Raw genomic sequence first — 22132 nt, 5'->3', positions numbered from 1 at the left:
AAACCACTTTGAGTGCAAATATATATGTGCAAAGTTTATACACTAAATATACATACAGTTTAACCAATATTGATCAAAGTTTGTAAAATTTGATTGTTCTCTAGTTAAAATACGTCTTACGTTTCTGAACAGAGGGAGTAACATGTACCATACATGGCCTGAAGAAAAACTCCAAAATTCAGGCACCTCCCTAAACTACTATGTTCTTCGTGTCGCTTGCTACAATTTTCAGGATTTTAATCCGTGCGGCATGGAAGGTGGTATCCACAAAGCAGAGAGCAACGAGTTCAGGGACTTGCTCTACCTGACATCAAAGCAGCCCTTCATACTGCGCCTCGCCTTCTCGGCCGGCATCGGTGGCCTCCTCTTCGGCTACGACACAGGTCCGTCTAAACTCTCAACTTGCTTGTGCTCCAGGAGGTCAGAAATTGATGCTAAACGCATTGTTATGCTAGGAATTGGTCAGAGGTCATGATGTCTTAACTAAAATGTGTGCACAACTTAATTAGTTTTTGGAATGATGAGCAGAGTTGATCAGTTGATTTCTTTCAGACAGAAGGACCCATTTCATCTGCCTCTAATGTTCAATGCAACTAGTCTAATCCATTTCGTCCTGATTTCTTCTCTACGCAGGCGTCATATCAGGAGCTCTCTTGTACATTCGAGACGATTTCGAGGAGGTCGAGAAGAGCACCGTGCTGCAGGTTCTTGCTTCGATTCTTGCTCTTTCAATTCCTCGCGGTTCACCAGCAGCCACGAACAAATCAACAACCTCGAGAGGGGAAGCTAACCGTGGGATGCTGCAACAGGAGACGATCGTGAGCATGGCGGTCGCGGGGGCGATCGTCGGCGCGGGCGCGGGTGGCTGGATGAACGACCGGTTCGGGCGGCGGCCGTCGATCCTGATCGCCGACCTGCTCTTCCTGGCCGGCTCCATGGTCATGTGCTTCGCGCCGGCGCCCGCGGTCATCATCGTGGGCAGGGTCCTGGTGGGCCTCGGCGTCGGGATGGCCTCCATGACGTCGCCGCTCTACATATCCGAGGCCTCCCCGGCGAGGATCCGTGGCGCGCTGGTCAGCACCAACGGCCTGCTCATCACGGCGGGGCAGTTCCTCTCCTACCTCATCAACCTCGCCTTCACCAAGGTGAGCGGGACGTGGCGGTGGATGCTCGGCGTCGCCGGTGTGCCGGCGCTCCTCCAGTTCCTGCTCATGCTCGCGCTGCCGGAGTCGCCGCGGTGGCTCTATAGGAAGGACCGGAAGGGCGAGGCCGAGGAGATCATGCGGAAGGTGTACCCGCCCGACGAGGTGGAGGCGGAGATCGAGGCGCTCCGGGTGTCGGTGGAGTCCGACATGGCCCAGGAGCGGTCCCTCGGCGGCGCGGGCCTGGCCGGCACGCTCCGGAAGGCGTTCGGCAGCGTGGTGGTCCGGCGCGGGCTCACCGCCGGCGTGCTCTGCCAGGTGGCGCAGCAGCTGGTGGGCATCAACACCGTCATGTACTACAGCCCGACCATCGTGCAGCTCGCCGGGTTCGCGTCCAACAGCACGGCGCTGGCGCTGTCTCTCGTCACCTCGGGGCTCAACGCCGCCGGGTCCGTGGTGAGCATGTTCTTCGTCGACAAGGCGGGGCGCCGGAGGCTGATGCTGCTCAGCCTCGCCGGCATCGTCGCGTGCCTCGCCATGCTCAGCGGCGTCTTCTTTGCCGTCGACAGCCACTCGCCGGACGTCAGCCCGGCCGGGACGGCGCTGTTCGGCGCCAACGCCACGTGCCCGGAGTTCGCCGTCGCCTCCACCGCCGCCGGGGCGGGGTGGACCTGCACCCAGTGCCTCCGGGCCGCCTCCGAGTGCGGCTTCTGCGCCGACACAGACAAGCTCCTCCCCGGCGCGTGCCTCGCGGCGTCGGACGAGGCGCGGCGCGCGTGCCGCGGCGCCGCCGCCGGGCGGCGCGAGTGGTACACCCGCGGCTGCCCGAGCTCCTTCGGGTGGCTGGCCCTGGTGGCGCTGGGCGCGTACATCGTGTCCTACTCGCCGGGCATGGGCAGCGTGCCGTGGCTCATCAACTCCGAGGTGTACCCGCTCCGGTTCCGGGGCATCTGCGGCGGCATCGCGGCGGTGGCCAACTGGACGTCCAACCTACTCGTCACGCAGACGTTCCTGAGCCTGACGCAGGCGCTGGGCACGGCGGGCACCTTCCTGCTCTTCTGCGGCGTGTCGGCGGCGTCGTTCCTGCTGCTCTTCCTGCTGGTGCCGGAGACGAAGGGGCTGCAGTTCGAGGAGGTGGAGCAGATGCTGGGGAGCAAGGACTACAAGGCGTGGAAGAAGTTCGACCCCAAGGCATAGGCTAGCGCTCTTCTTGACCACAGTAGCTATAACTAGGGCGTAAAGTAATCCGGTTAGACATTTTGGACAATATATAGGTCATAGTTTTTGAGGTGATTTGATGGTCATTTTGGTTAAGCAAAGAGGAGAGAATCCAAATGTTCATGCTGAGTTGCTTAGGGTGTGTTCGTTTCCTCCCCTCTAAAGTTTAGATCCGTCACATCAAAGAGAATCTTGCTATTTATAAGTATTAAATAAAATCTGTTTATAAAACTTTTTGCACAGATGGGTGCTAATTCGTGAGACAAATTTAATGAGCCTAATTAATCCATAATTTGCCACAGTGATGCTACAGTAACCATCCGCTAATCATGGACTAATATACCTCATTACTAATATACCTCATTAGATTCGTCTCGTGAATTAGCCCTGGGGTTCTGCAATTAGTTTTGTAATTAGACTTTATTTAATACTTCTAAATGATAAGATTCTCTTTAACGTGACACCTCTAAACTTTAGAACCTAGGAAACGAACACACCCTTAGTTTACTTTCAACACATGAATTTTAATCGCTCATATTTGTGCTTTGTGATGGTGAGTAGATAGTTTACAAAAAAATTAAGTGTTTGGTAGCCCGTCAGTACATAACTTTTTTTTCTTATACATTATTAAAATTAGTTTATATTGAAGCTACAGTTTATTTGCACATGAAGGTTATGGTGCTAAAACCTACCGTATCACCTGATAATGACACCGATGCCATCCACACTGCCTTCACGAGGCACGCAGTGACTGCTCATGCCTCAAAGAGATCGTACTGCGACATGTTCATGATTTCAAATTCCATAGAAATCACTGGGTTCATTTTTGGTATGCATCTATATCCAATACTATCCATATAATGCATTCACAATAGATTCTGGGTTTCACATCCAGTAGTAGGAAAGATGCAACTAATATTGATGTAGCCATGTTTGTCCATATTCGAACAGTTCACCCCAAATGCTCTGCTATCATCCACGAGCACAATTCTCCACCACAGCGATCATCCAACAGAAGATATGGAGACTGAACCGAAGTGCGGTCCATGTTTCTCGTACAAAGGTAATACATCCTCGATCATATTTGGGTACCATGCTATGTTCTAAACAAGAGAGGTGCTGAAGATTATTGTAAATACTTGGATTAGCCCATAATCAAATGCCTAGCAGATCCTACCGGATCCCTAACAAAGGAGAAAAGGCAAGAATGTCAAATTCCTGACAATTGTGCTTGCGCTGTCTTCTGAACCCTACATTATCCACGTAACACGGGGATTCATCGGAACCGTGATGGTGGGTACTGTACAACTAACGCCTAGTTACACGCACTTGGCCAGGCTTTGCAAAGTTGTTTATATCTGTTCCCTCGAGAGGACAAAAAACGACTTGACTTAAGCTTGCAAACAACCAGTCACAACATCAAACCCATTTCATGGTCAGGTTGGGGAGAACCTGCTTGCAACTTCATTGGGTATCACCTGATTCTGAAACAAAAGGCTGGAACCATCAGTTATCTGTGCCTCATCATAAAATCGGTATCACCGTAAGCAGAAGCCTTTCTTAGATGTGCATACCTGTTTGCTTGGTTAGTCCATTTTGACTGGTTTCTGGAACTTCCTTCACAGCAGCAGGTTCTGGAATCTCAGAAGATAACTTCGATCCTTCTGCTGAGGTTGAAGCATCAGTCGCCTTTTCTGTACCTGGTATACACTGCTGCTCCAGCATCATTTGAAGGCATTTCCCTTGTTCCTCAATTCTTAACTGCAAACTTCTTTGAATCTGCAGTCCAGGTAATGATAGAGGAAACATGAGGGTAAAATTCAGCAAGACACAGTATGTCGTGGACATGGTTACTAGTCATTTTCCAGGAACATAAAAGCAATAAGACTGCACAAGGCTATTGTACAAATTTACTGTATGTTGTTCAAGTTCATCAGAACTACTCCCACCGGAACAACGGACTGTTTGCTAGCTCAAATTTGAAACTGAAGTGGTTAGTGGTTACCAACAGGGATGCACAAGGCAGCATAGCTAAACCTAGCATATTTTTAAAAGTGTAAAATTGTAAAACTCATTGCCATATAGTGCTTACTGCTTAAGGCTTTTTGCCCAATGAACCCACTACTACCATACTAGTTTTGCCTAGAAAAAGATGCAAACCATAAAGAAAATGGAGGTTAAATTTCCTCACCACTCTAACATGTTACTATGTACATATGTACTTCCAAGACTTGGCTAAATAACAGTTTATTGCACAAAAAGTATTGTTTTTAAAGATAGCATTACTATTACCAATATGACTTCAAAAATAGAAGTAAATTAAAACATTCGACCATGTTAGACGAGGGGGTAAATCCTCTCCTACCGCTCATGAAAGCCCTTGAAAACAAAAAGTATTGTTTTTAAAGATAGCATTACTATTACCAATATGACTTCAAAAATAGAAGTAAATTAAAACTGTAGCAGGCTGATGGGAGAATAGTTTTGCATGTGAAAGTTGAATTCATAATCAGGCATCATTGAGTTACAAGATCAAGTTGCAAAGAAAAAGAATGGTACAATACAGTAACTGCATGTACCACCAACTCTGAATTACACAGATTTTAGACCCTGCTGACCCTCACTCCTTCAGACATCAAAATCAAAAGCATTAGAAGAGCAAGTATAATAATACCTCAAGCTGTTCATGAAGTCGCTTTTGAAGTTCCAACTGGAGACGAAGTGCTTCAGTGAGATCAAAACTCCTGCAGTACAATAAAAGAACTAATTCTCAGGAAACCCTAACAAGAACTAAGTAATTTTGAATTTCATATAACTTGGCTAGAATGTTAACAGGTTCCCATCTAAAAATAATGGCAATTGCAACAAAACAAATGTCAAACAACCATAATTACAGAGGATGCTGCAACTGTTTATCAGAAGCAACTCTTGTAGCACAACAGAAGAACTGAAGTTCAGAACCCCATAACTAAGTAATTTAGGATGGCCATACAACTTGGCTAAAATTGCAAACTATTCCATGACTAAAAGGTAAAAACAATAAACAAGAAAAGAGACTAGCCGTTGGAATAAAGGGCAAAAAACTGTTATTGTTGTGGACACTGCAGTGACTGCAATATTCATCAGATGCAGTTATGTGTCGGACAAACATAGAACACATCCAATCCAAGGTAAAATGTGTGAAACTAGATATAGAACTTAGATTCACTAGGGAGCAGGAATATGAAGTCCATGAAAATCTGTTTACATACAGCTCGGAAACAGTGTTGAAAATGGTTGCGACTTAACCAGGTTGATGTACAGACAAAATGTCATCTGTGAATGATAATTTACCTATTAACTATTTGTACTTTTGTTCCTGCAAACAATAAATGTCGGTGCTATCATTCATATTTTTGCTGAAAATATGATTGTGACAATATGCAGGCTTCCAGATCAGGCATTTCATATGAAGTAAAACACAAGCTGTACAGTTTTCACACTGTATTGACATCAATAGCATCAAAACAAACTAAATGAGTTTCATGCGAGTTACACGCTTACCCTTTCAGATCAATAGATGGTATATCTTCTTTTGATGCTACCTTCTTTTCGGAAGACCCTGAAAATTTGAAAAATTTCAAATCGCTGAACATGGTAAAACTCTTGAAGAAATTGCAGCAAGAAATACAAAGAAACAGAACACATGGCAAGAGGAACATGTCAGACCTTCAGATAATTCTGGTCTGTATCGAGCTGTTCTGTACTTCTGAAAAATTAAGTTACATCAAAATCAGATAGATGATATTTTATTTTCCTATTTTCAGTAATAACCCGCAGTAGGGCTAGCTATCAGACCTGAAGGTGACTTTTTACATGATAAATGGTCAAATTGTCTGCCTTCATCAGCTTCAGCACGCCCTTAGGAGTTGCTTCTGCAATAGTTTAAGAGTAATGTCATAATGAAAATATTCAATCACGGTAGATAGTAGTTGTCTTCAAACAATACGCACTTTCACTGCCACCAAGTTGATTGACAGCATCTACGAAGCGCTCATGAAGTTCAGGAGTCCATCTCATGCGTGCCTTGGCAGTATTGGAACCAGCACTGGGTGAGGGTGCCACAACTGCCAAAGGTTCTCCAGATTGAGATGAAACTGTTTGTTGGGTAGCTGATTGCTGAACTGAGACGGATAATTGTGCAGGTGGTCCAACCTATGTGAAGCATAAATTAAGCAATGCCCAACCCCAAGTAAAACATATAGAGCTGAATAAATTCGCATAAAGATTTATAAACAAAGAGCATAGTGCAGTTTAGATTAGCAAAGAAAAGTGAACTAGCCAAGACAAGATTGACGCTTTCACCGGAAATTGAATGTTGCACAAAATGAGAAAATTATGCCTGATTTCAACTTCAATATGAATTTCTAAAAATCACTGAACTCAACTTGAATAAATTCATACAAAATTCTGCATGTTGCATTGCTAAAATTGAACCCCAACGCAGGAAAAAGTACAAGCAAAGCAACTTGGCCATTTGTGTTCTTGTCATTTGCAAACACAATAGTTCAACCCAGAAAACCTGGAGCATGCTTCATTTTCTTACAAAACTCCTAAATAGGAGATTGTACAAAAATGAAGCTAAAGCCACTAGTGCATCATAGCCAAGTCTGTCTGAGATCACTTGAGATGATTCAGCTGCACACTAGATGCAGCTTAGTCATTATGCTTGTTGCTAGGTTATAACTTAAAAGCAACCAAGAAAAATATCAGGCAGCTCCTGACACCATTTCAACTTGTGATGCATACTGCCATATCCATAATCTAGCATCTGAGGACACTCTAGATGTCAAACAACAAGTCGGTATAAAGACACCCCAATTAATAATTGTTAGAATATAATTGTGACAGCCCATATTGGGCATGCGGCCCATTGGCCTTGTATATTGTAACCCTAGCCTATTAGGCTATATAATGAAGGTCACCCCCCCCCCCGATTAGGGCGTGCGGTGTTTCTCTACATGGTATCATCCCTAATTACCGATCCCTTCCTTCCGCTCGCTTCTCCTCTGCCCGTGCGCCCTCCCCCCTCGTCGCACGCCACCGCACCGCCTGGCCGCCGTCCGGTAGCAGCATCGCCCTTCCCGTCCGCCTGCTACGACCGCGTCGCGCCTTACCGCGCTGCCGCGCGTCTTGCTCCGCGCCGCTTCAGGTCGCCGCCCGGCCGCGCCGCTTCAGGTCGCGCGCTGCCATCTTGGTCGCGCGCCGCCGCCGCCAGGGAGCCACGCCGCCTCTCCACCAGGAAGCCGCGCCGCCCCCGCCAGGAAGCCGCCTTCCCCCGTCCGATTGACTGCGCCATGACGTCCTCCACGACTTCCTCGGCCACGTCCGGCGTCCTGGGCTCCGGAACCGCCGGCGCTTTTGGGGACGGCGTTGCTCCACCCTTCTTCGCCGCCTACGCCTCCGTCAACGTGAAGCAGCACGTCCCGATCAACCTCAGCCTTGAGCGTCCCAACTACTCCAAGTGGAAGGCCTTCTTCACCGCCCTCTGCGGCAAGTACAGACTGCTCGGCCACATCGACGGCACGGCGGCCGCGCGCCCGGCTGACCCCTCGTGGTCTCAGCCCGACGCCTGCGTTCGCGGCTGGATGTACGGCTCCGTTGAAGACCCTGTCCTCGACCTCGCCATGGAGCCCGATCAGGATGCCCGCGCGCTGTACGTCTCCATCGAGGCGCTGTTTCAGGCAAACCAGGAGTCCCGCGCCGTCGTCCTCGAGCAGGAGTTCCACAACCTGTCCCAGGGCGACCTCTCCGTCGACGCCTACGCCCAGCAGATGAAGCGCACCGCTGATGCGCTCCGGGAGGTCGGCCACCACATCTCCCCCGCGCAGCTCGTGCTCAACCTTCTGCGCGGCCTCAACTCCCTTTTCGCCACCACTGCCGACATCATCGCGAACACCTCGCCGCTCCCCGACTTTAAGTCTGCCACCAACATGCTCCGTGTCAAGGAACTCCGCCTCGGCACCGAGCACAAGGAGGTTTCGGCCTCCACCCTCGTCGCCTCCACCGCCTCCTCCTGCACGTTGCCATCCTGCCGGTCCACCTCCAACAGTGGGGGCGGTAGCAAGGGCAAGGGGGGCAAGGGCAAGGGCGGTCGCGGTGGCAATGGTGGCAGCAGCAGTGGCAACGGCGGCGGTCGGCGCAACCAGCAGCAAGGCGGCGGACGACAGGCTCCCCCGCCGGCTGGTCCTTGGGTCTGTTACAACCCTTGGACCGGTCAGTGGGCTCCCCCGGGCGGCCAGTGGCCTCCTCAGCAGCAGCAGTGGACGCCACCCGCACCGCCTCCACAGCAGGCACACACTGCCTTTGCGCCAACGCAGTTCTCCGCCGCGGGTGGTCCTCCAGGCTGGAACCCGGCCGGCCTGATCGCTGCCCTCAACCAGTTGGCGGTTCAGGAGTCTTCTCCCTGGGTAATGGACAGCGGAGCGACATCCCACATGTCCTCCAACGACGGTATACTTCTTTCTCGTCTCCCGTCACCACCGTCCTCCATTACGGTCGGTAATGGGCAACCCATTCCTATTTTCGGTCGTGGCACATCTCTTTTACAAATAGCTGATCTTCCCTTTCATCTTGATAATGTTCTTGTCGCTCCTCAGCTTACTCGTAACTTGTTATCTGTTCGACAGCTTACTCGTGACAATAACTGTTCCATTGAGTTTGACGCCTTTGGTTTTTCTGTTAAGGATCTCCAAACCAAGACGGTCCTTCTTCGGTGCAATAGCAATGGGGATCTCTACACCATTCCACATCGCATGCCTCCTCGCTGCCATGTCGCCATTGTCTCCCCGGAGCTGTGGCATTCCCGCCTTGGTCATCCAGCACCAGTCGTCATCCAGACTCTAAATAAACTTTCAGCTATTCAGTGTAATAAAGCAGCTCGCCACATTTGTCATGCTTGCCAACTAGGCAAACACGCTAAGCTGCCTTTTGCTAGTTCAGCATCTAGTACCTCAGCACCATTTGAACTCGTCCATTGTGATGTCTGGACCTCTCCAGTTTTGAGTATTTCTGGCTATAAATATTATCTTGTGTTAGTTGATGATTTTACACATTATTGTTGGACGTTTCCTCTACGCCAAAAATCTGAAGTTCATGAGCATATTGTTCAGTTTATTGCTTACGCTCACACACAATTCAGCTATACTGTGCGCTGTTTTTAGGCAGATAATGGCACGGAGTTCCTTAACAATGCCACTGCTACCTTCCTGGCTGGCCGCGGCATCCTTCTTCGCACCTCGTGCCCCTACACATCCGCCCAGAATGGCAAAGCTGAGCGGATGCTTCGCACACTGAACAATGCTGTTCGGACACTTCTGATTCATGCCGCCATGCCTCCCTCTTACTGGGTCAAAGCGCTTTCCACCGCTGTGTTTCTTATCAACCGGCGGCCTTCATCGTCCATTCATAACGGTATTCCCTATCATCTTCTTTATCGCAAGATGCCAGATTACTCACTCCTTCGAGTTTTTGGTTGCCTGTGCTATCCAAACATCAGTGCCACGACTCCCCACAAACTGTCTCCTCACTCAGCAGCGTGTCTTCCTCGGTTACCCTCCTTCCCAGAAGGGCTACCGGTGTCTTGATCTTTCCACTCGCAAGATCATCATCTCTCACCACGTTGTTTTTGATGAGACTCACTTTCCGTTTGCGGCTTCCAAGCCCCGACCGGATTCGTTTGATTTTTTGTTACAGGACATACTCCCCGCGCCTGCCCCGTCTACCTCAGACGCTCGGCACACGCGGGCCTCAGTCGTGCCGGCTTCATCTACCTCGGACGATGCCGGCGACCCTGTCGGGCTGGACCCGGCCATCCTGTGGCATGGTGCTGCCTACCCGCTGCCCCAGGTGCCCCGGCAGGCTGCACCTGTGCTGTCAGGTCCTGCACCACCCGGTGCCGGTACCGGCGCCCCGACTCCTGACGCCAGGCCCCGGCAGCGGTTTGGTCTTCACTACAGCCGTCGTCCGCTCTAGCCCCAGCTCCACAGCAGCAGCCGGAGGTTCCACAGGCCCCGGAGCCGCCGGCAGTGGTGCTCTCGGCTCCAGCACCGCAGGCGACAGCGGCCCGGTCTCCAGAGCCTCCTGCGCGGGAGACTCGTTCCCGGACGGGCTCCTTGCCGCCGCCCATGCAGCGGTACGGCTTCACTGCGGCAGCCTCCAGCCTGGCGTCGCCATTGCCAGGCAACACTCGCGCCGCGCTCGCCGATGCGAATTGGCGCGCGGCGATGACTGAAGAATACAAGGCGCTCGTTGACAATGGCACCTGGCGTCTCGTTCCTCGCCCGCCTCATGCCAACGTCATCACCGGCAAGTGGGTCTTCAAGCACAAGTATCGTGCTGACGGCTCCCTGGCTCGCCATAAGGCCAGGTGGGTCGTTCGTGGCTTTTCGCAGCGGTACGGCATCGACTACGACGAGACGTTCAGCCCGGTTGTCAAACCGGCCACCATCCGGGTCGTCCTCAGCATCGCCGCTTCTCGCTCCTGGCCGATCCATTAGCTGGACGTGAAGAACGCCTTTCTTCACGGCCATCTGAACGAGACGGTCTACTGTCAGCAGCCGCCCGGCTTCGTCGACCCAGCCGCTCCTAACCACGTCTGTCTCCTGCAAAAGTCCTTGTATGGGCTCAAGCAGGCGCCCCGGGCATGGCACCAACGCTTCTCCGGCTTCGTCCAGCAGTAGTCTGGCTTCAGTGCGTCGACCTCCGACACGTCCCTCTTTGTTTACAAAGAGGGCGCCGACGTCACCTACTTGCTGCTCTACGTCGACGACATCATTCTGACAGCCTCGTCGACCAGGCTCCTTCGTCACATCATCGAGCTCCTTCATTCCGAGTTCGCCATGACAGATCTCGGGGATCTTCACCACTTCCTCGGGATCTCTGTCACGCGTTCCTCTGACGGCCTCTTCCTCTCCCAGCATCAGTATGCTGCGGATCTGCTCCAGCGCGCCGGCATGGCTGAGTATCACTCTACGGCGACTCCTGTAGACACTCATGCCAAGCTGTCAGCTACGGACGGCACCCCGGTGGCAGATGCCACTCAGTACGGCAGCCTCGCCGGAGCTCTACAGTACCTCACACTGACTCGTCCGGACCTCGCCTATGCAGTTCAGCAGGTGTGCCTCTTCATGCATGACCCGTGAGAGCCTCATCTTGCGATGCTCAAGCGCGTCCTGCGGTATGTCAAGGGCACTCTCTCCACCGGACTTCACATCAGCACAGGCAGCATCACCAGCTTGACTGCCTACTCTGATGCCGATTGGGCAGGTTGTCCAGACTCTCGGCGCTCTACTTCAGGGTACTGTGTCTTCCTCGGCGACAACTTAGTCTCCTGGTCCTCCAAACGACAGACTACGGTCTCTCGTTCAAGTGCGGAGGCTGAGTATCGTGCTGTTGCGCACGCTATGGCTGAGACTTGTTGGCTTCGTCAGTTGCTCCAGGAGCTCCATGCACCCATTTCTTCGGCGACGATCGTCTACTGCGACAACGTCAGTGCTGTCTATATGACCGCCAACCCAGTTCATCATCGTCGCACGAAGCACATTGAGATAGATATTCACTTCGTCCGTGAGAAGGTTGCTTTGGGACAGGTCCGGGTGCTTCATGTCCCATCGTCTCATCAGTTCGCGGACATTATGACCAAAGGGTTACCTGCACAGTTGTTCACTGACTTTAGGTCCAGTCTTTGTGTTCGTGACACTCCCGCTTAGACTGAGGGAGGGTGTTAGAATATAATTGTGACAGCCCATATTGGGCATGCGGCCCATTGGCCTTGTATATTGTAACCCTAGCCTATTAGGCTATATAATGAAGGTCAACCCCCCCCCCCCCCCTGATTAGGGCGTGCGGTGTTTCTCTACAATAATCCTTTCTTAGTCAAAGTGTAGTAAAATGTAAAAATATACAGAAACTATTTGGCTTGCAGATCACTTGAGGTGAAGCTGTTTCAAATTTACAAATATCACCACTATCCTTGAATTGATATGGATTAGTAAACAAGCTTTCTAAGACTTCCAAGTACACTAATTTATGTATCACATATAGAATATAAACAAAAAAGAATGGCAGGCAATAAGATTGCAAAGCATCTGTTCTGGATAACAATACGACTTATAGAACATCAACAGTATGATTGCAGACTTATTGGTCCATCATCAACTAGCTGACAAGGACCAAAACTCAATGAACCAACTATTCAGTTAGGTAAGGATTAGCACAAATGAGAGTTCGCGTTCCATGTTCACCTGTTGAGTTTCTGCAGAAGCAGGGTTATCAACAATGTCCTTCCAATCATCATTCATAAGTTCAGTCCACCATTCAGTTTGCTTAGTAAGATCATCTGAAGCTTCAATAGAAGTGCTCCCAGTCAAATTATTCCCACCAGGGACATCACCAGAGTATCCAAGAATGCTCTCAACTGGATCAGAACACCAGGCTGGTTCAACATCACTAGGAAAATCAGTTAAGGATGGTCCAAAGCCTCCATACTGTGATCCATAACTCAATGTTGAAGAACTTGCAGTAGTTGGTGCTTGGGAATTGTAAGGACTGGGATTGGAGTATTGCTCAGGGTTTGAAACCGAAGAGAACCTTACAGCCGGGGGCGAACACAAAGGCCCGACAGATCCAGTACTCGAGTGAAACTGGCTGCGGATAGGAGCAACAGCGGTTTGATGAGGTGCATCCGGAAGCCTCAGGAAGCTCTCTTCCAGAGATGCCGGTATAGAAGGCAGAGATGTTGGCACAGTTACAGGAACTCCAGAAGTGTAGAGCTTGTTGGTGCTTAATCTCTCCATCTACAAATGTGCACAAACCTCAGCTACCACCAATGCAATGTTCCTCCAGCGTATAATGCCCTTTCTGTCTTGACTTCTGAATATGCTCCTCGCCTAGGATTATTGCATCTGCAATAAAGTAAAACCATTTTTTTGTCACAACAAGAAATCCTTGATCTCATAAACTTGAAGGATAAACAAGAAACTGATGAATCAAATTTCGTCAATCCACCTCTGGAGTGTTTCCATAGAAGGTAAACACTAAATAGTCAAACCAACCTACATGTACATGGCTATTGAGGCAAATACAGCTGGCCAGCAACTAGTGTAGCGTGTATCGTGTATATATGCCTACTAACCAGACTACAGGACCATTTAGGCTATGGGGAAAAAAATAAGTGAACACCTTACACGTTCTCAATCGCACACCAGTTCTGGGTCCTTCCATGGTAGAAGGGAAGACCACGACACAGAGGCTGATATTCTAGATGGTCAAATAAGTTGTTTACTCCGACAATCGACAATGATTCTGATTCTTCGTCATGGCAATATAACAAGTATGCTAGTATCTCAACTATTGGAAGTACATGCCCAACGCCTAAATTCTCCCAGGACAATCTCAAAAACACTGAGAATTTCTTTTCTATCTTTTTTAAAAAATACTACTCAAAGCGCCACGTAATGGAGAACACTCCAAATTCCACTCCCCCACGAGCCCACGCTGGAATACTGCCTTGGCTAATTTCGCGCCTCGTAGGAATCCACCCGCCAATCTAAACCTAAGCTAATCGCAGCACGGTGGACGCGCCAACGCCCCAGCCACGCTACACAAAGCCCGAGACTCCCCGCGCCAATTCCAGCCAGACGGAACCCAGCAGAAGCAGAATCTAATCCCGATCCTAACCAAGCGCGCAGAGGGCGACGGGGAGCTCGGACCGAACCGAGCCCCGGCGGAACTCGGGCGGAGAGAGAGATAGGGCCTCACCTCCGCCGCGGCGGCGCGTGGTGAGATCGACGAGGACGAGGAGGAGCTCGCGAACCGAATCCCTCGCCTTGGCCTGGCCTCCAACACAGAGAGAGAGAGAGAGGGGAGGGTGGGGAGGGATGAGATGTGAGGGGGGAATGGCAGGCGGCCTTTCGCGTGGTGGACCGCCGCGCCCACCCGGCCAGGGGGACACCCCGCACGCCACCGACAAGCGGGGCCCGCCTCGCGCGGGGCCGGGGCCGCCGTGGGCGGGGCTAGAGGCGGCGGCGTGCGGGCGAGCGGTTCGCTGCGCCGATGGGAAAATGATTCTGTCAACTTGGGTGGGGCGGGAGAGCGAGTGGGCCGGGTCCAGGGGACGAAGCGTGGGCCGGCCGGTGCGGGAGGGGAGGTGGGGCCGTGCTGGCAGTGGGCGGGGGTGCAGTGGGCCGGGCGCGGTGGGTGGTTGACGGGTGGGGATGCGCTTTTGGGTTCCGTCTCGGCGTCCACAATTGGGACGGGCCGAGGAGGCAGACCGGAGCGGGAGGGGAGGGAGAGCGCGCGGAGGCAAGTTGTTGCGGCGGCCAGGTGGGCCACCGCCGGCGATGCCACTTGGACGATGGGTGGTCAAGGTTCACCACTGCGTTGCCTTGCAATTTGTAGCTTCTACAACTTCTAGCTTGTTTTCCCAAAAACTCTGCTTTTTTTTTGTTCCTTGACTTGCTGCAAAATGCTACATCAGCCAGTGGTCCATTGGAGCTGCTCAAACTTTACAACCCACAAATGAATAGTACATTCCACAAAATAGAAAACATAAAAGATATTGATTCCTCACGGTTGAAGCCCTCGTGTAAGCTTGCGTTACTAGGCCACTTTATAAAAAAAATCCCTATATGGCATGTCTGCATGTGCTCTAGGCAATCTTCACGTAAACGGTAAACGCTAAAACGCTCAGTGGGGACTATGTAGCGTGCGTGTACATGGTATTACACGGGTTTGTACTACATTGATAAATATAAATGTTGTAACATGTATATATGCTTAAAAATAACTACAATAATGATGAGTTAAAAAATAATTTCAAGTGAGAAAGCCTACAGGACAGTTTTGCATACACCTTGCGTCAATTAAAATTGAATCTTGAAGAAGACCCACCAATGATATGTTCTTTTTCCTAAACAGTCACCCTAAACAGCATGCTACTCACACGTTTATGATTTTTTTTCCTGCCGTAAAGCGCTCGTTTCGTCCGTGCACACGCCGCGTAATCCGTGTAATACCGTGTACCGTGTAATATACCATTTATATCCTAAACCGCACGCCTACCCATCGTGTAATGTTTACACGACATGTACACATTAAGTTTTTTAGTAGTACACTTAGATGAATAATAGAGTTGTACCTACTACAAGGCAGCTAATGATAATAAGTATATCAACCTGTTTGCTAAAATGACTAATTTTGAGGTCCATGTATTAGATCTCATCTCAAGAATTACTCTTTTGCCTTATATGACGTTTTTCAGTAGAACGCTTAGATCAATAACAGAGCTCCTCTGTGAATGCCAAGCATCAATTTTCGGTACTGGGGTTTCCGGGAAGAGGCACGTGACCTCATGGGGGCGATCGAAATGTGCTTGAGCAGCTGAGCTTACTGAAGACCAGTGATTTTCCCATTCCAAACCCTAAACAGGGTACAGTAGTTATATATATGGGCCTCTATGGGCCTCTATACACATGGGCTCAATATACTCCAACACCCCCCCCCCCGCAGTCTGAACAACCGGCGCAGCAGTGTTCAAGACTGGGCAACAAGAAAATACAAATAGAGTACAAAGGGCAAATACCCCCCCGCAGCCACAACTAGCCACCGGCTACATTGAGGCTGGATCGAAACTCCGAGAAGGTCAAGGAGGGCAGCCCCTTGGTGAAGATGTCAGCAAACTGGGAGGTAGTCGGGACATGGAGAACCCGAACATCGCCGATTGCGACTCTGTCGCGCACGAAGTGTAGGTCGATCTCCACGTGCTTCGTCCGCTGATGCTGGACGGGGTTGGTGGAGAAATACACGGCGCAGAAATACACGGCGCTGACGTTGTCACAGTAGACGAGCGTGCTCTTGGCGAGCGGGCTGTGGAGCTCCGCCAAGAGCTGTCGTAGCCAGGACGCCTCCGCTACGCCGTTAGCGACAGCCCGGTACTCCGCCTCGGCACTGGAGCGAGAGACAACCGGCTGCCGCTTGGACGACCAGGAAACCAGGTTGCCGCCCAGGAAGATGGCGTAGCCGGAAGTGGAGCGACGAGTGTCCGGGCAGCCAGCCCAGTCAGCGTCGGTGTAGACCACCAGCTCAACAGAGGACGAGCGGTGAAGTACCAGGCCGAGGTCCACAGTGCCACGGACGTAGCGGAGGAGACGTTTCAGCGCAGCAAGGTGTGACTCCTGGGGATCATGCATATGGAGACAGACCTGCTGGACAGCGTAAGTGAGGTCCGGCCTGGTGAAGGTGAGGTACTGCAAAGCACCAGCCAGACTCCGGTAGGCAGTAGGATCAGCCACCGGATCACCCAGATCAGCGGACAGCTTCGCCTGAGTGTCGACAGGAGTGGAGCAGGGCTTGCAATCAGTCATCCCAGCCCGCTCCAGGATATTGAGTGCGTACTGCCGCTGGTGCATGCGAAGACCAGATGGGCGAGGCTCAACACTGGTGCATGAGAAGACCAGATGGGCGAGGCTCAACAGTGACGCCCAAGAAGTGGTGGAGCTGACCGAGATCCTTCATAGCAAACTCCTGCTGCAGAGAGGAGATGACACTCTGAAGCAACTGCTGACTAGAGGCTGTGAGCACAATGTCATCAGCGTAGAGCAGCAGATAGGAAGTCTCATCCCCACGGCGGTAGACAAAGAGAGACGTGTCAGACTTGGCCTCGGTGAACCCCAATGTCAGCAAGAACGTGGCGAACCGAGAGTACCAAGCCCGAGGAGCCTGCTTCAGTCCATAGAGAGAATTGTTGAGCCGGCGGACCATATCCGGACGACTCGAATCCACAAATCCCGCTGGCTGAGAGCAGTAGACAGTCTCTAACAGAGTGCCGTGAAGAAACGCATTCTTCATGTCCAGTTGGTGCACAGGCCAAGAGCGCGAGAGCACCAGCAAGAGGACTGTGCACACCATAGCAGGCTTCACGACTGGGCTGAAGGTCTCATCATAGTCCACACCAGGCCGCTGAGTGAACCCCCGAAGAACCCAGCGAGCCTTGTAGCGCTCCAATGTGCCATCAGCCCGACGCTTATGCATCCAGATCCACTTGCCAGTCACCATATTGCAACCAAACGGACGCGGCACGAGGTCCCACGTCTGGTTGGCAAGAAGAGCTGCGTACTCCTCTTCCATCGTGCGACGCCAGTGAGGATCCGCCAAGGCGTCGCGGACAGAGGAGGTTACCGGAGAGACCCGCGGCTCTCCCTCGGCGGCGGAGAGAGTTGCGGCCTGAGACGCCATCCGCCGAGTCACCATGGGATGGATATGCCAAGGATCCCGATGGATGACTGGCGGGTGGTATACCTCTGGCTCGGCTCGAGAGGGAGCCGGAGGAGGCGGCGGCGGCGACGGCTCCGGCGTCAGCGTCGCAGGAGCCTCTGGAGCAGGAGGCAGCGCCAGTGTCGGCGTCGAACGATGCCGGTACACCTGCACCGGCTCAGCGTACCGCTGTGGTGCCGTTCTGAGGAGAGGTATACGGACAAGACATAAGCAGCTGAATATCCCGAGACAGGAAGGAGGACCGGGAGGTGGAGTTATCAAACTCCTGCCCGTTGTCACACTGGACGGCCTTAACTTGGAGGCCGAACTGAGTGGAAACCCATGCAAAGAAGTGGAGGAGGGTGGGGAAGGTCTCAGACTTGGCACGCAAAGGAAAAGTCCAAGAGTAATGAGAAAAATCATCAACAATGACCAGATAATATTTATAACCAGACATGCTGAGTACAGGAGATGTCCACAGGACACAGTGAATCAGAGCAAAAGCATGCGCAGCATGCGAAGAAGAAGAAGAAAACGGAAGTCTAACATGACGACCTAACTGGCACGCATGACAGAGGTGCTCAGCAGGAGCCTTAGTACAAGGAGCATCAGTACTACGGCTGAGCTGAGTCAAAACGTCGCGGCCGGGGTGACCAAGCCAGCGGTGCCAGGTGGTGGAAGAAGGTGTCACGGCAAAAGTAGCAGACAAAGAAGCCGAAGGTGAGGCAGCGGAAGCAGGAAGCCGAAGGGTGTAAAGGGGCCCCGGGCTGTCACATCGAGGGAGTGGACGCCGGGAAGCCGAGTCCTTCACAGTAAGACCAGAGGAGTCAAATTCGATAGAATAGGAGTTGTCAGCAGTAAACTGGCGAATAGAAAGAAGGTTGTAAACCATTCGAGGAGCAATAAGAACATTAGGAAGACGAGGAGCGGAACCCACGGCGGTGATAGGAAGGCAAGACCCATCACCAACCATGATAGAAGAAGGACAAGAGGGGTGTGGAGGTCGGACAGAAGAGAGGATACCGGCATCAGGAGTGGTGTGGAACGAGGCACCCGAGTCGGCGATCCACTCGGTGCTGGCCGGTGGCGTCAGTCCCATGGTGCTAAAGGAGTGCGCTAGAGTGGCCTCGTCCCACCCCCCAGGCCAGGTCGGCTGCTGGCTGGGCTGAGCGGGCGGGGTCCAGGACGTCGCGAAGAGTGGAGCAGCACCTGTGAACATGGCCGCCGGCTGGAGCTAAGGACGAAGCCCCCCTGCCGGACCCTGGAATGGCCACATCGAGATGCGCCCAGACCATGGGTTGCTGAAGGATGGCCAGGGCGTACCTCCAGGGGCAGGGGCAGGAGCGGGAGCCGGGGTCGGCACGCCCTGACGGCCCCCATCGGTACCGATACCCCTAGGAGCAGGGCCACCAGTGCCACCACCACCACCCCGTTGCCGGCAACGTCCATGGCCCCCCCTCCTCCGGTCGGCCCGGCGGGAGCAGCACCAAGGAGGGAGGTGGCAGGAGCAGTGGAGGAGGCCGGTGGAGCAGCAACAAGCGCGGCGGGGTTGGGCGAGGAGAATCCGGGCGCGAGACCCCTGGTGATCTCCTCAAGGGCGAGGTCATCCTGGACCTGCAGGAAGGTGGGAAAGGGCCTCTAGCGGGCGATCCAGCCCTTCAGGTGGTCGTAGGTGCTGCTTAGGCCCCGTAGGACATTGAACACCAAGACCCAATCGGACACCGGATCCCCGAGGTCGTGAAGAGCATCAGCCATGCTCTTCATCCGCTGGCAGTACTCACCGACGGAGAGGTCCCCCTGGAGAAGGTGTGGAAAGTGGCGTCGAGCTGGAGGGCGCGGTACTCGGCGTTGCCGAGGAACTGCCCCTCGAGCGCCACCTAAGCCTGCCGTGCAGTGCCGCCGTGGGTCCTGACGAGGTCCTGAAGATCTAGGGAGATGGTCCTGAAGATCCAGGACATGGCGACGCTGTCGAGGCGCAGCCACGCCACGTCCCGCGCCTCGATCGGCGAGTCAACGAGGACGTGGTCGTCAAGGGCGTAGCAGCGGAGGGTGAGGAGGACCTGGTCCCGCCAGCGGCCGTAGGAGGAGGACGCGGGGTCGAGGAGGACGGAGACCAGGGCCCTGATGTTCTGGACGCCGGTAGCCTGGAGGTGGAGCTGGGCGACCATGGGGTCGGTCGGGTCGTACTGGGCTCCAGATCCAGCGGGCGGGGCCTGGAAGGAGGAGGAGGTGCCGGGCTCAGGGTCGACGAGCTGGCCGTAGGAGATGCGGAGGTAGCGCTCTGCCTCGGCGACCCGGAGAGCGAGGGCGTCGGCCGTGGCGCGCTTGCGTTCCCAGGCGAGGGCTGCCACACGGACCCACTCCTGGGCCGCCGAAGCCTCCGACTTGGCGGCGAGGAGGGCCGCGGCGAGAGCGGCGTCATCCTGCTGCCCTCGGAAGGCAGCGGCGGAGAGCGGCGCATCCTCGGGCGCCATCCCGAGGCCAGACCGTGCGACACCGGGCGCTGCATCGACAACGGGCTGCTTGCCCGCAGTGACAGTGGCGCAGTGGGCCACAGCGGTGGCTGGATCAGCGCCCGCGGCCGGCAGCAGCTACACTGCGGCCTGCAGGGCGGTTGGATCGGCGCCCGCGGCTTGCACCAGCTGCGCAGCGGCCCGCAGGGCGGCCGGATCGACGGCGGCCCACTGCTGGGGTCCCGCAGCCCCGGCGCCCCCGCCAGCAGCTGCTGCGGCAGCGGCGGCGTCGGGCTGCAGGGGGCCCAGGGTGGTAGGAGGCTGCGGCCGCGGCCCCTGCGGCGCCTGGAGCTAGAGGAGCCGCGGCACCTGCGGCGGCGTGCGGTGGCCCCGGCGGCGCCTGGAGCAGAGGACCGGCGGCGCCCGCGGCGGCGCCCACGGCCGGCACCCCCTCGAGGACCAGCGCGGGGGCGGGAAAGCCGGGCGGCGGCGGCCGGGCGCCGGCGGCCTAGGCGCCCAGATCGGCGCGAGCGGGAGCAGAGAAGGGAGAGGAAGAGGAGAGGGGAGGGAAGGAGGAGAGGGGAGGAGGAGGAGGGGCCGGCGGCCGGCAGCGTCGGCGGGCTGGAGGGTGGAGAGAGGAGAGAGAGCAAACCTAGGCTAAAGATACCATGAAGACCAGTGATTTTCCCATTCCAAACCCTAAACAGGGTATAGTAGTTATATACATGGGCCTCTATACACATGGGCTCAATATACTCCAACACTTATAAACTTTGCAAAAATCAGCAGATTTCTATTTAACTAACTCAAGATTGGGTTCATTAATATGACTTCACTGTATAACAATCGATCTATTAGCATATACCTAGGCAATTGACTTTACAATGCATGTAATGGTAGTTCTTTTAAAACAGGATATCATAAGGTTAAGTACGCATCATGTTTAGAGCTTGCAACCAACATTCTATTTGTCCAGGACCCATTAATATGATCAACAGTTACTTAAACCTATCATGGAAGACACTTTTCAGATACTACTGTTAACCTATTTGTTTGATCTGTCAGTTACGAGTCACCTCAAATAATTTATTGCGTTTATAGTCTGAATTCCGGGAGCTCATGTTATACAAACTTTGTACAGGACTATTGTAGAGTTTGACGAGATCTTCAACTTCTTAGTTGAAGTTTTATTTGATTTGAAGCTATATGTATTTCAAAATACTTTGACCAAATCTTTTGACATGGATAAAACTCCCAATTGCATTACTGATGAAATATATGTAGCATGGGAATGGGGTATCCACGAGGGGGAGATTGTGCATTTGAAGCTTCGGAAGCTGCGCTTGCGTGTTTTATGCGGCAGGGTCTTGATATTTTTTTGGCTGACTATCTATTCTAGTTCGTGGATTATAAGGATGGTGTGGTGCTTTAGATAGTTTTCCAGATTTTATTAGCTTTAGGTAAGTTCCTGGATTTCGTTGAATCTTCTTTATGAAAAGACATTATGCCATTACTAGTAAAATAGTCCTTCCCTAAAGAAAAGGTGGAACCAAGAAGCTATTAGAACATGAACTTAGGGGATTTAGGGATTAATTTTTTATCCGGATCATATCGGATGTTTGATACCAATTAGGAGGACTAAACATGAGCTAACTACAAAACTAATTGCATAAATGGAAACTAATTCACGAGACGAATCTATTATGCCTAATTAATTCATCATTAGCATATATTTACTGTAGCACAACATTGCCAAATCATGGACTAATTAGATTTAATGGATTCGTCTCGCAAATTAGTCTCCATTTATGCAATTAATTTTATAATTAGCATATATTTAATACTTTGAATTGATGTTCAAATATCCAATATGATGGGACTAAAAATTAGTTCGGAGGATGCTCTTAACTAGGGTACGACAGATAACTCTTTATGTAATTTGTCTCTTCTTTGGTGCATGCGGACATTGAATTTATTTTTCTTTTTGAAAATATTCAGAATTAAACATATAAATTTAGAAAAAAAATA

The 22132-nt window shown here is 52.2% G+C and overlaps 2 protein-coding genes across 2 annotated transcripts; one reads left to right on the top strand and one right to left on the bottom strand.

Annotated features, from left to right (window-relative positions):
* The first annotated feature begins 250 nt into the window (after positions 1–250).
* Positions 251–2461, top strand: LOC112890896 (inositol transporter 4-like). Its single transcript, XM_025957768.1, has 3 exons — positions 251–383; positions 634–704; positions 810–2461. Exons 1-3 carry the CDS (start codon positions 251–253, stop codon positions 2337–2339), a joined length of 1734 nt encoding a protein of 577 aa, XP_025813553.1. The 3' UTR covers positions 2340–2461.
* Positions 2462–3258: 797 nt separating this feature from the next.
* LOC112888999 (protein PHOSPHATE STARVATION RESPONSE 2-like) lies at positions 3259–14316 on the bottom strand. The gene is made up of 9 exons (XM_025955454.1): positions 14160–14316; positions 12644–13303; positions 6353–6554; positions 6198–6274; positions 6069–6108; positions 5904–5961; positions 5035–5104; positions 3935–4139; positions 3259–3844 (listed from the first exon to the last, which is right to left on the bottom strand). Exons 2-9 carry the CDS (start codon positions 13193–13195, stop codon positions 3825–3827), a joined length of 1224 nt encoding a protein of 407 aa, XP_025811239.1. The 5' UTR covers positions 13196–13303; positions 14160–14316; the 3' UTR covers positions 3259–3824.
* Between the last annotated feature and the right edge of the window lie 7816 nt (positions 14317–22132).

The sequence above is a fragment of the Panicum hallii genome, chromosome 4 (genome assembly GCF_002211085.1).
Source record: "Panicum hallii strain FIL2 chromosome 4, PHallii_v3.1, whole genome shotgun sequence".
Taxonomy (NCBI): Eukaryota; Viridiplantae; Streptophyta; class Magnoliopsida; order Poales; family Poaceae; genus Panicum; species Panicum hallii.
The sequence above is the reverse complement of the archived record's forward strand: the minus strand, read 5'-3'. Positions and strand labels throughout refer to the sequence as shown.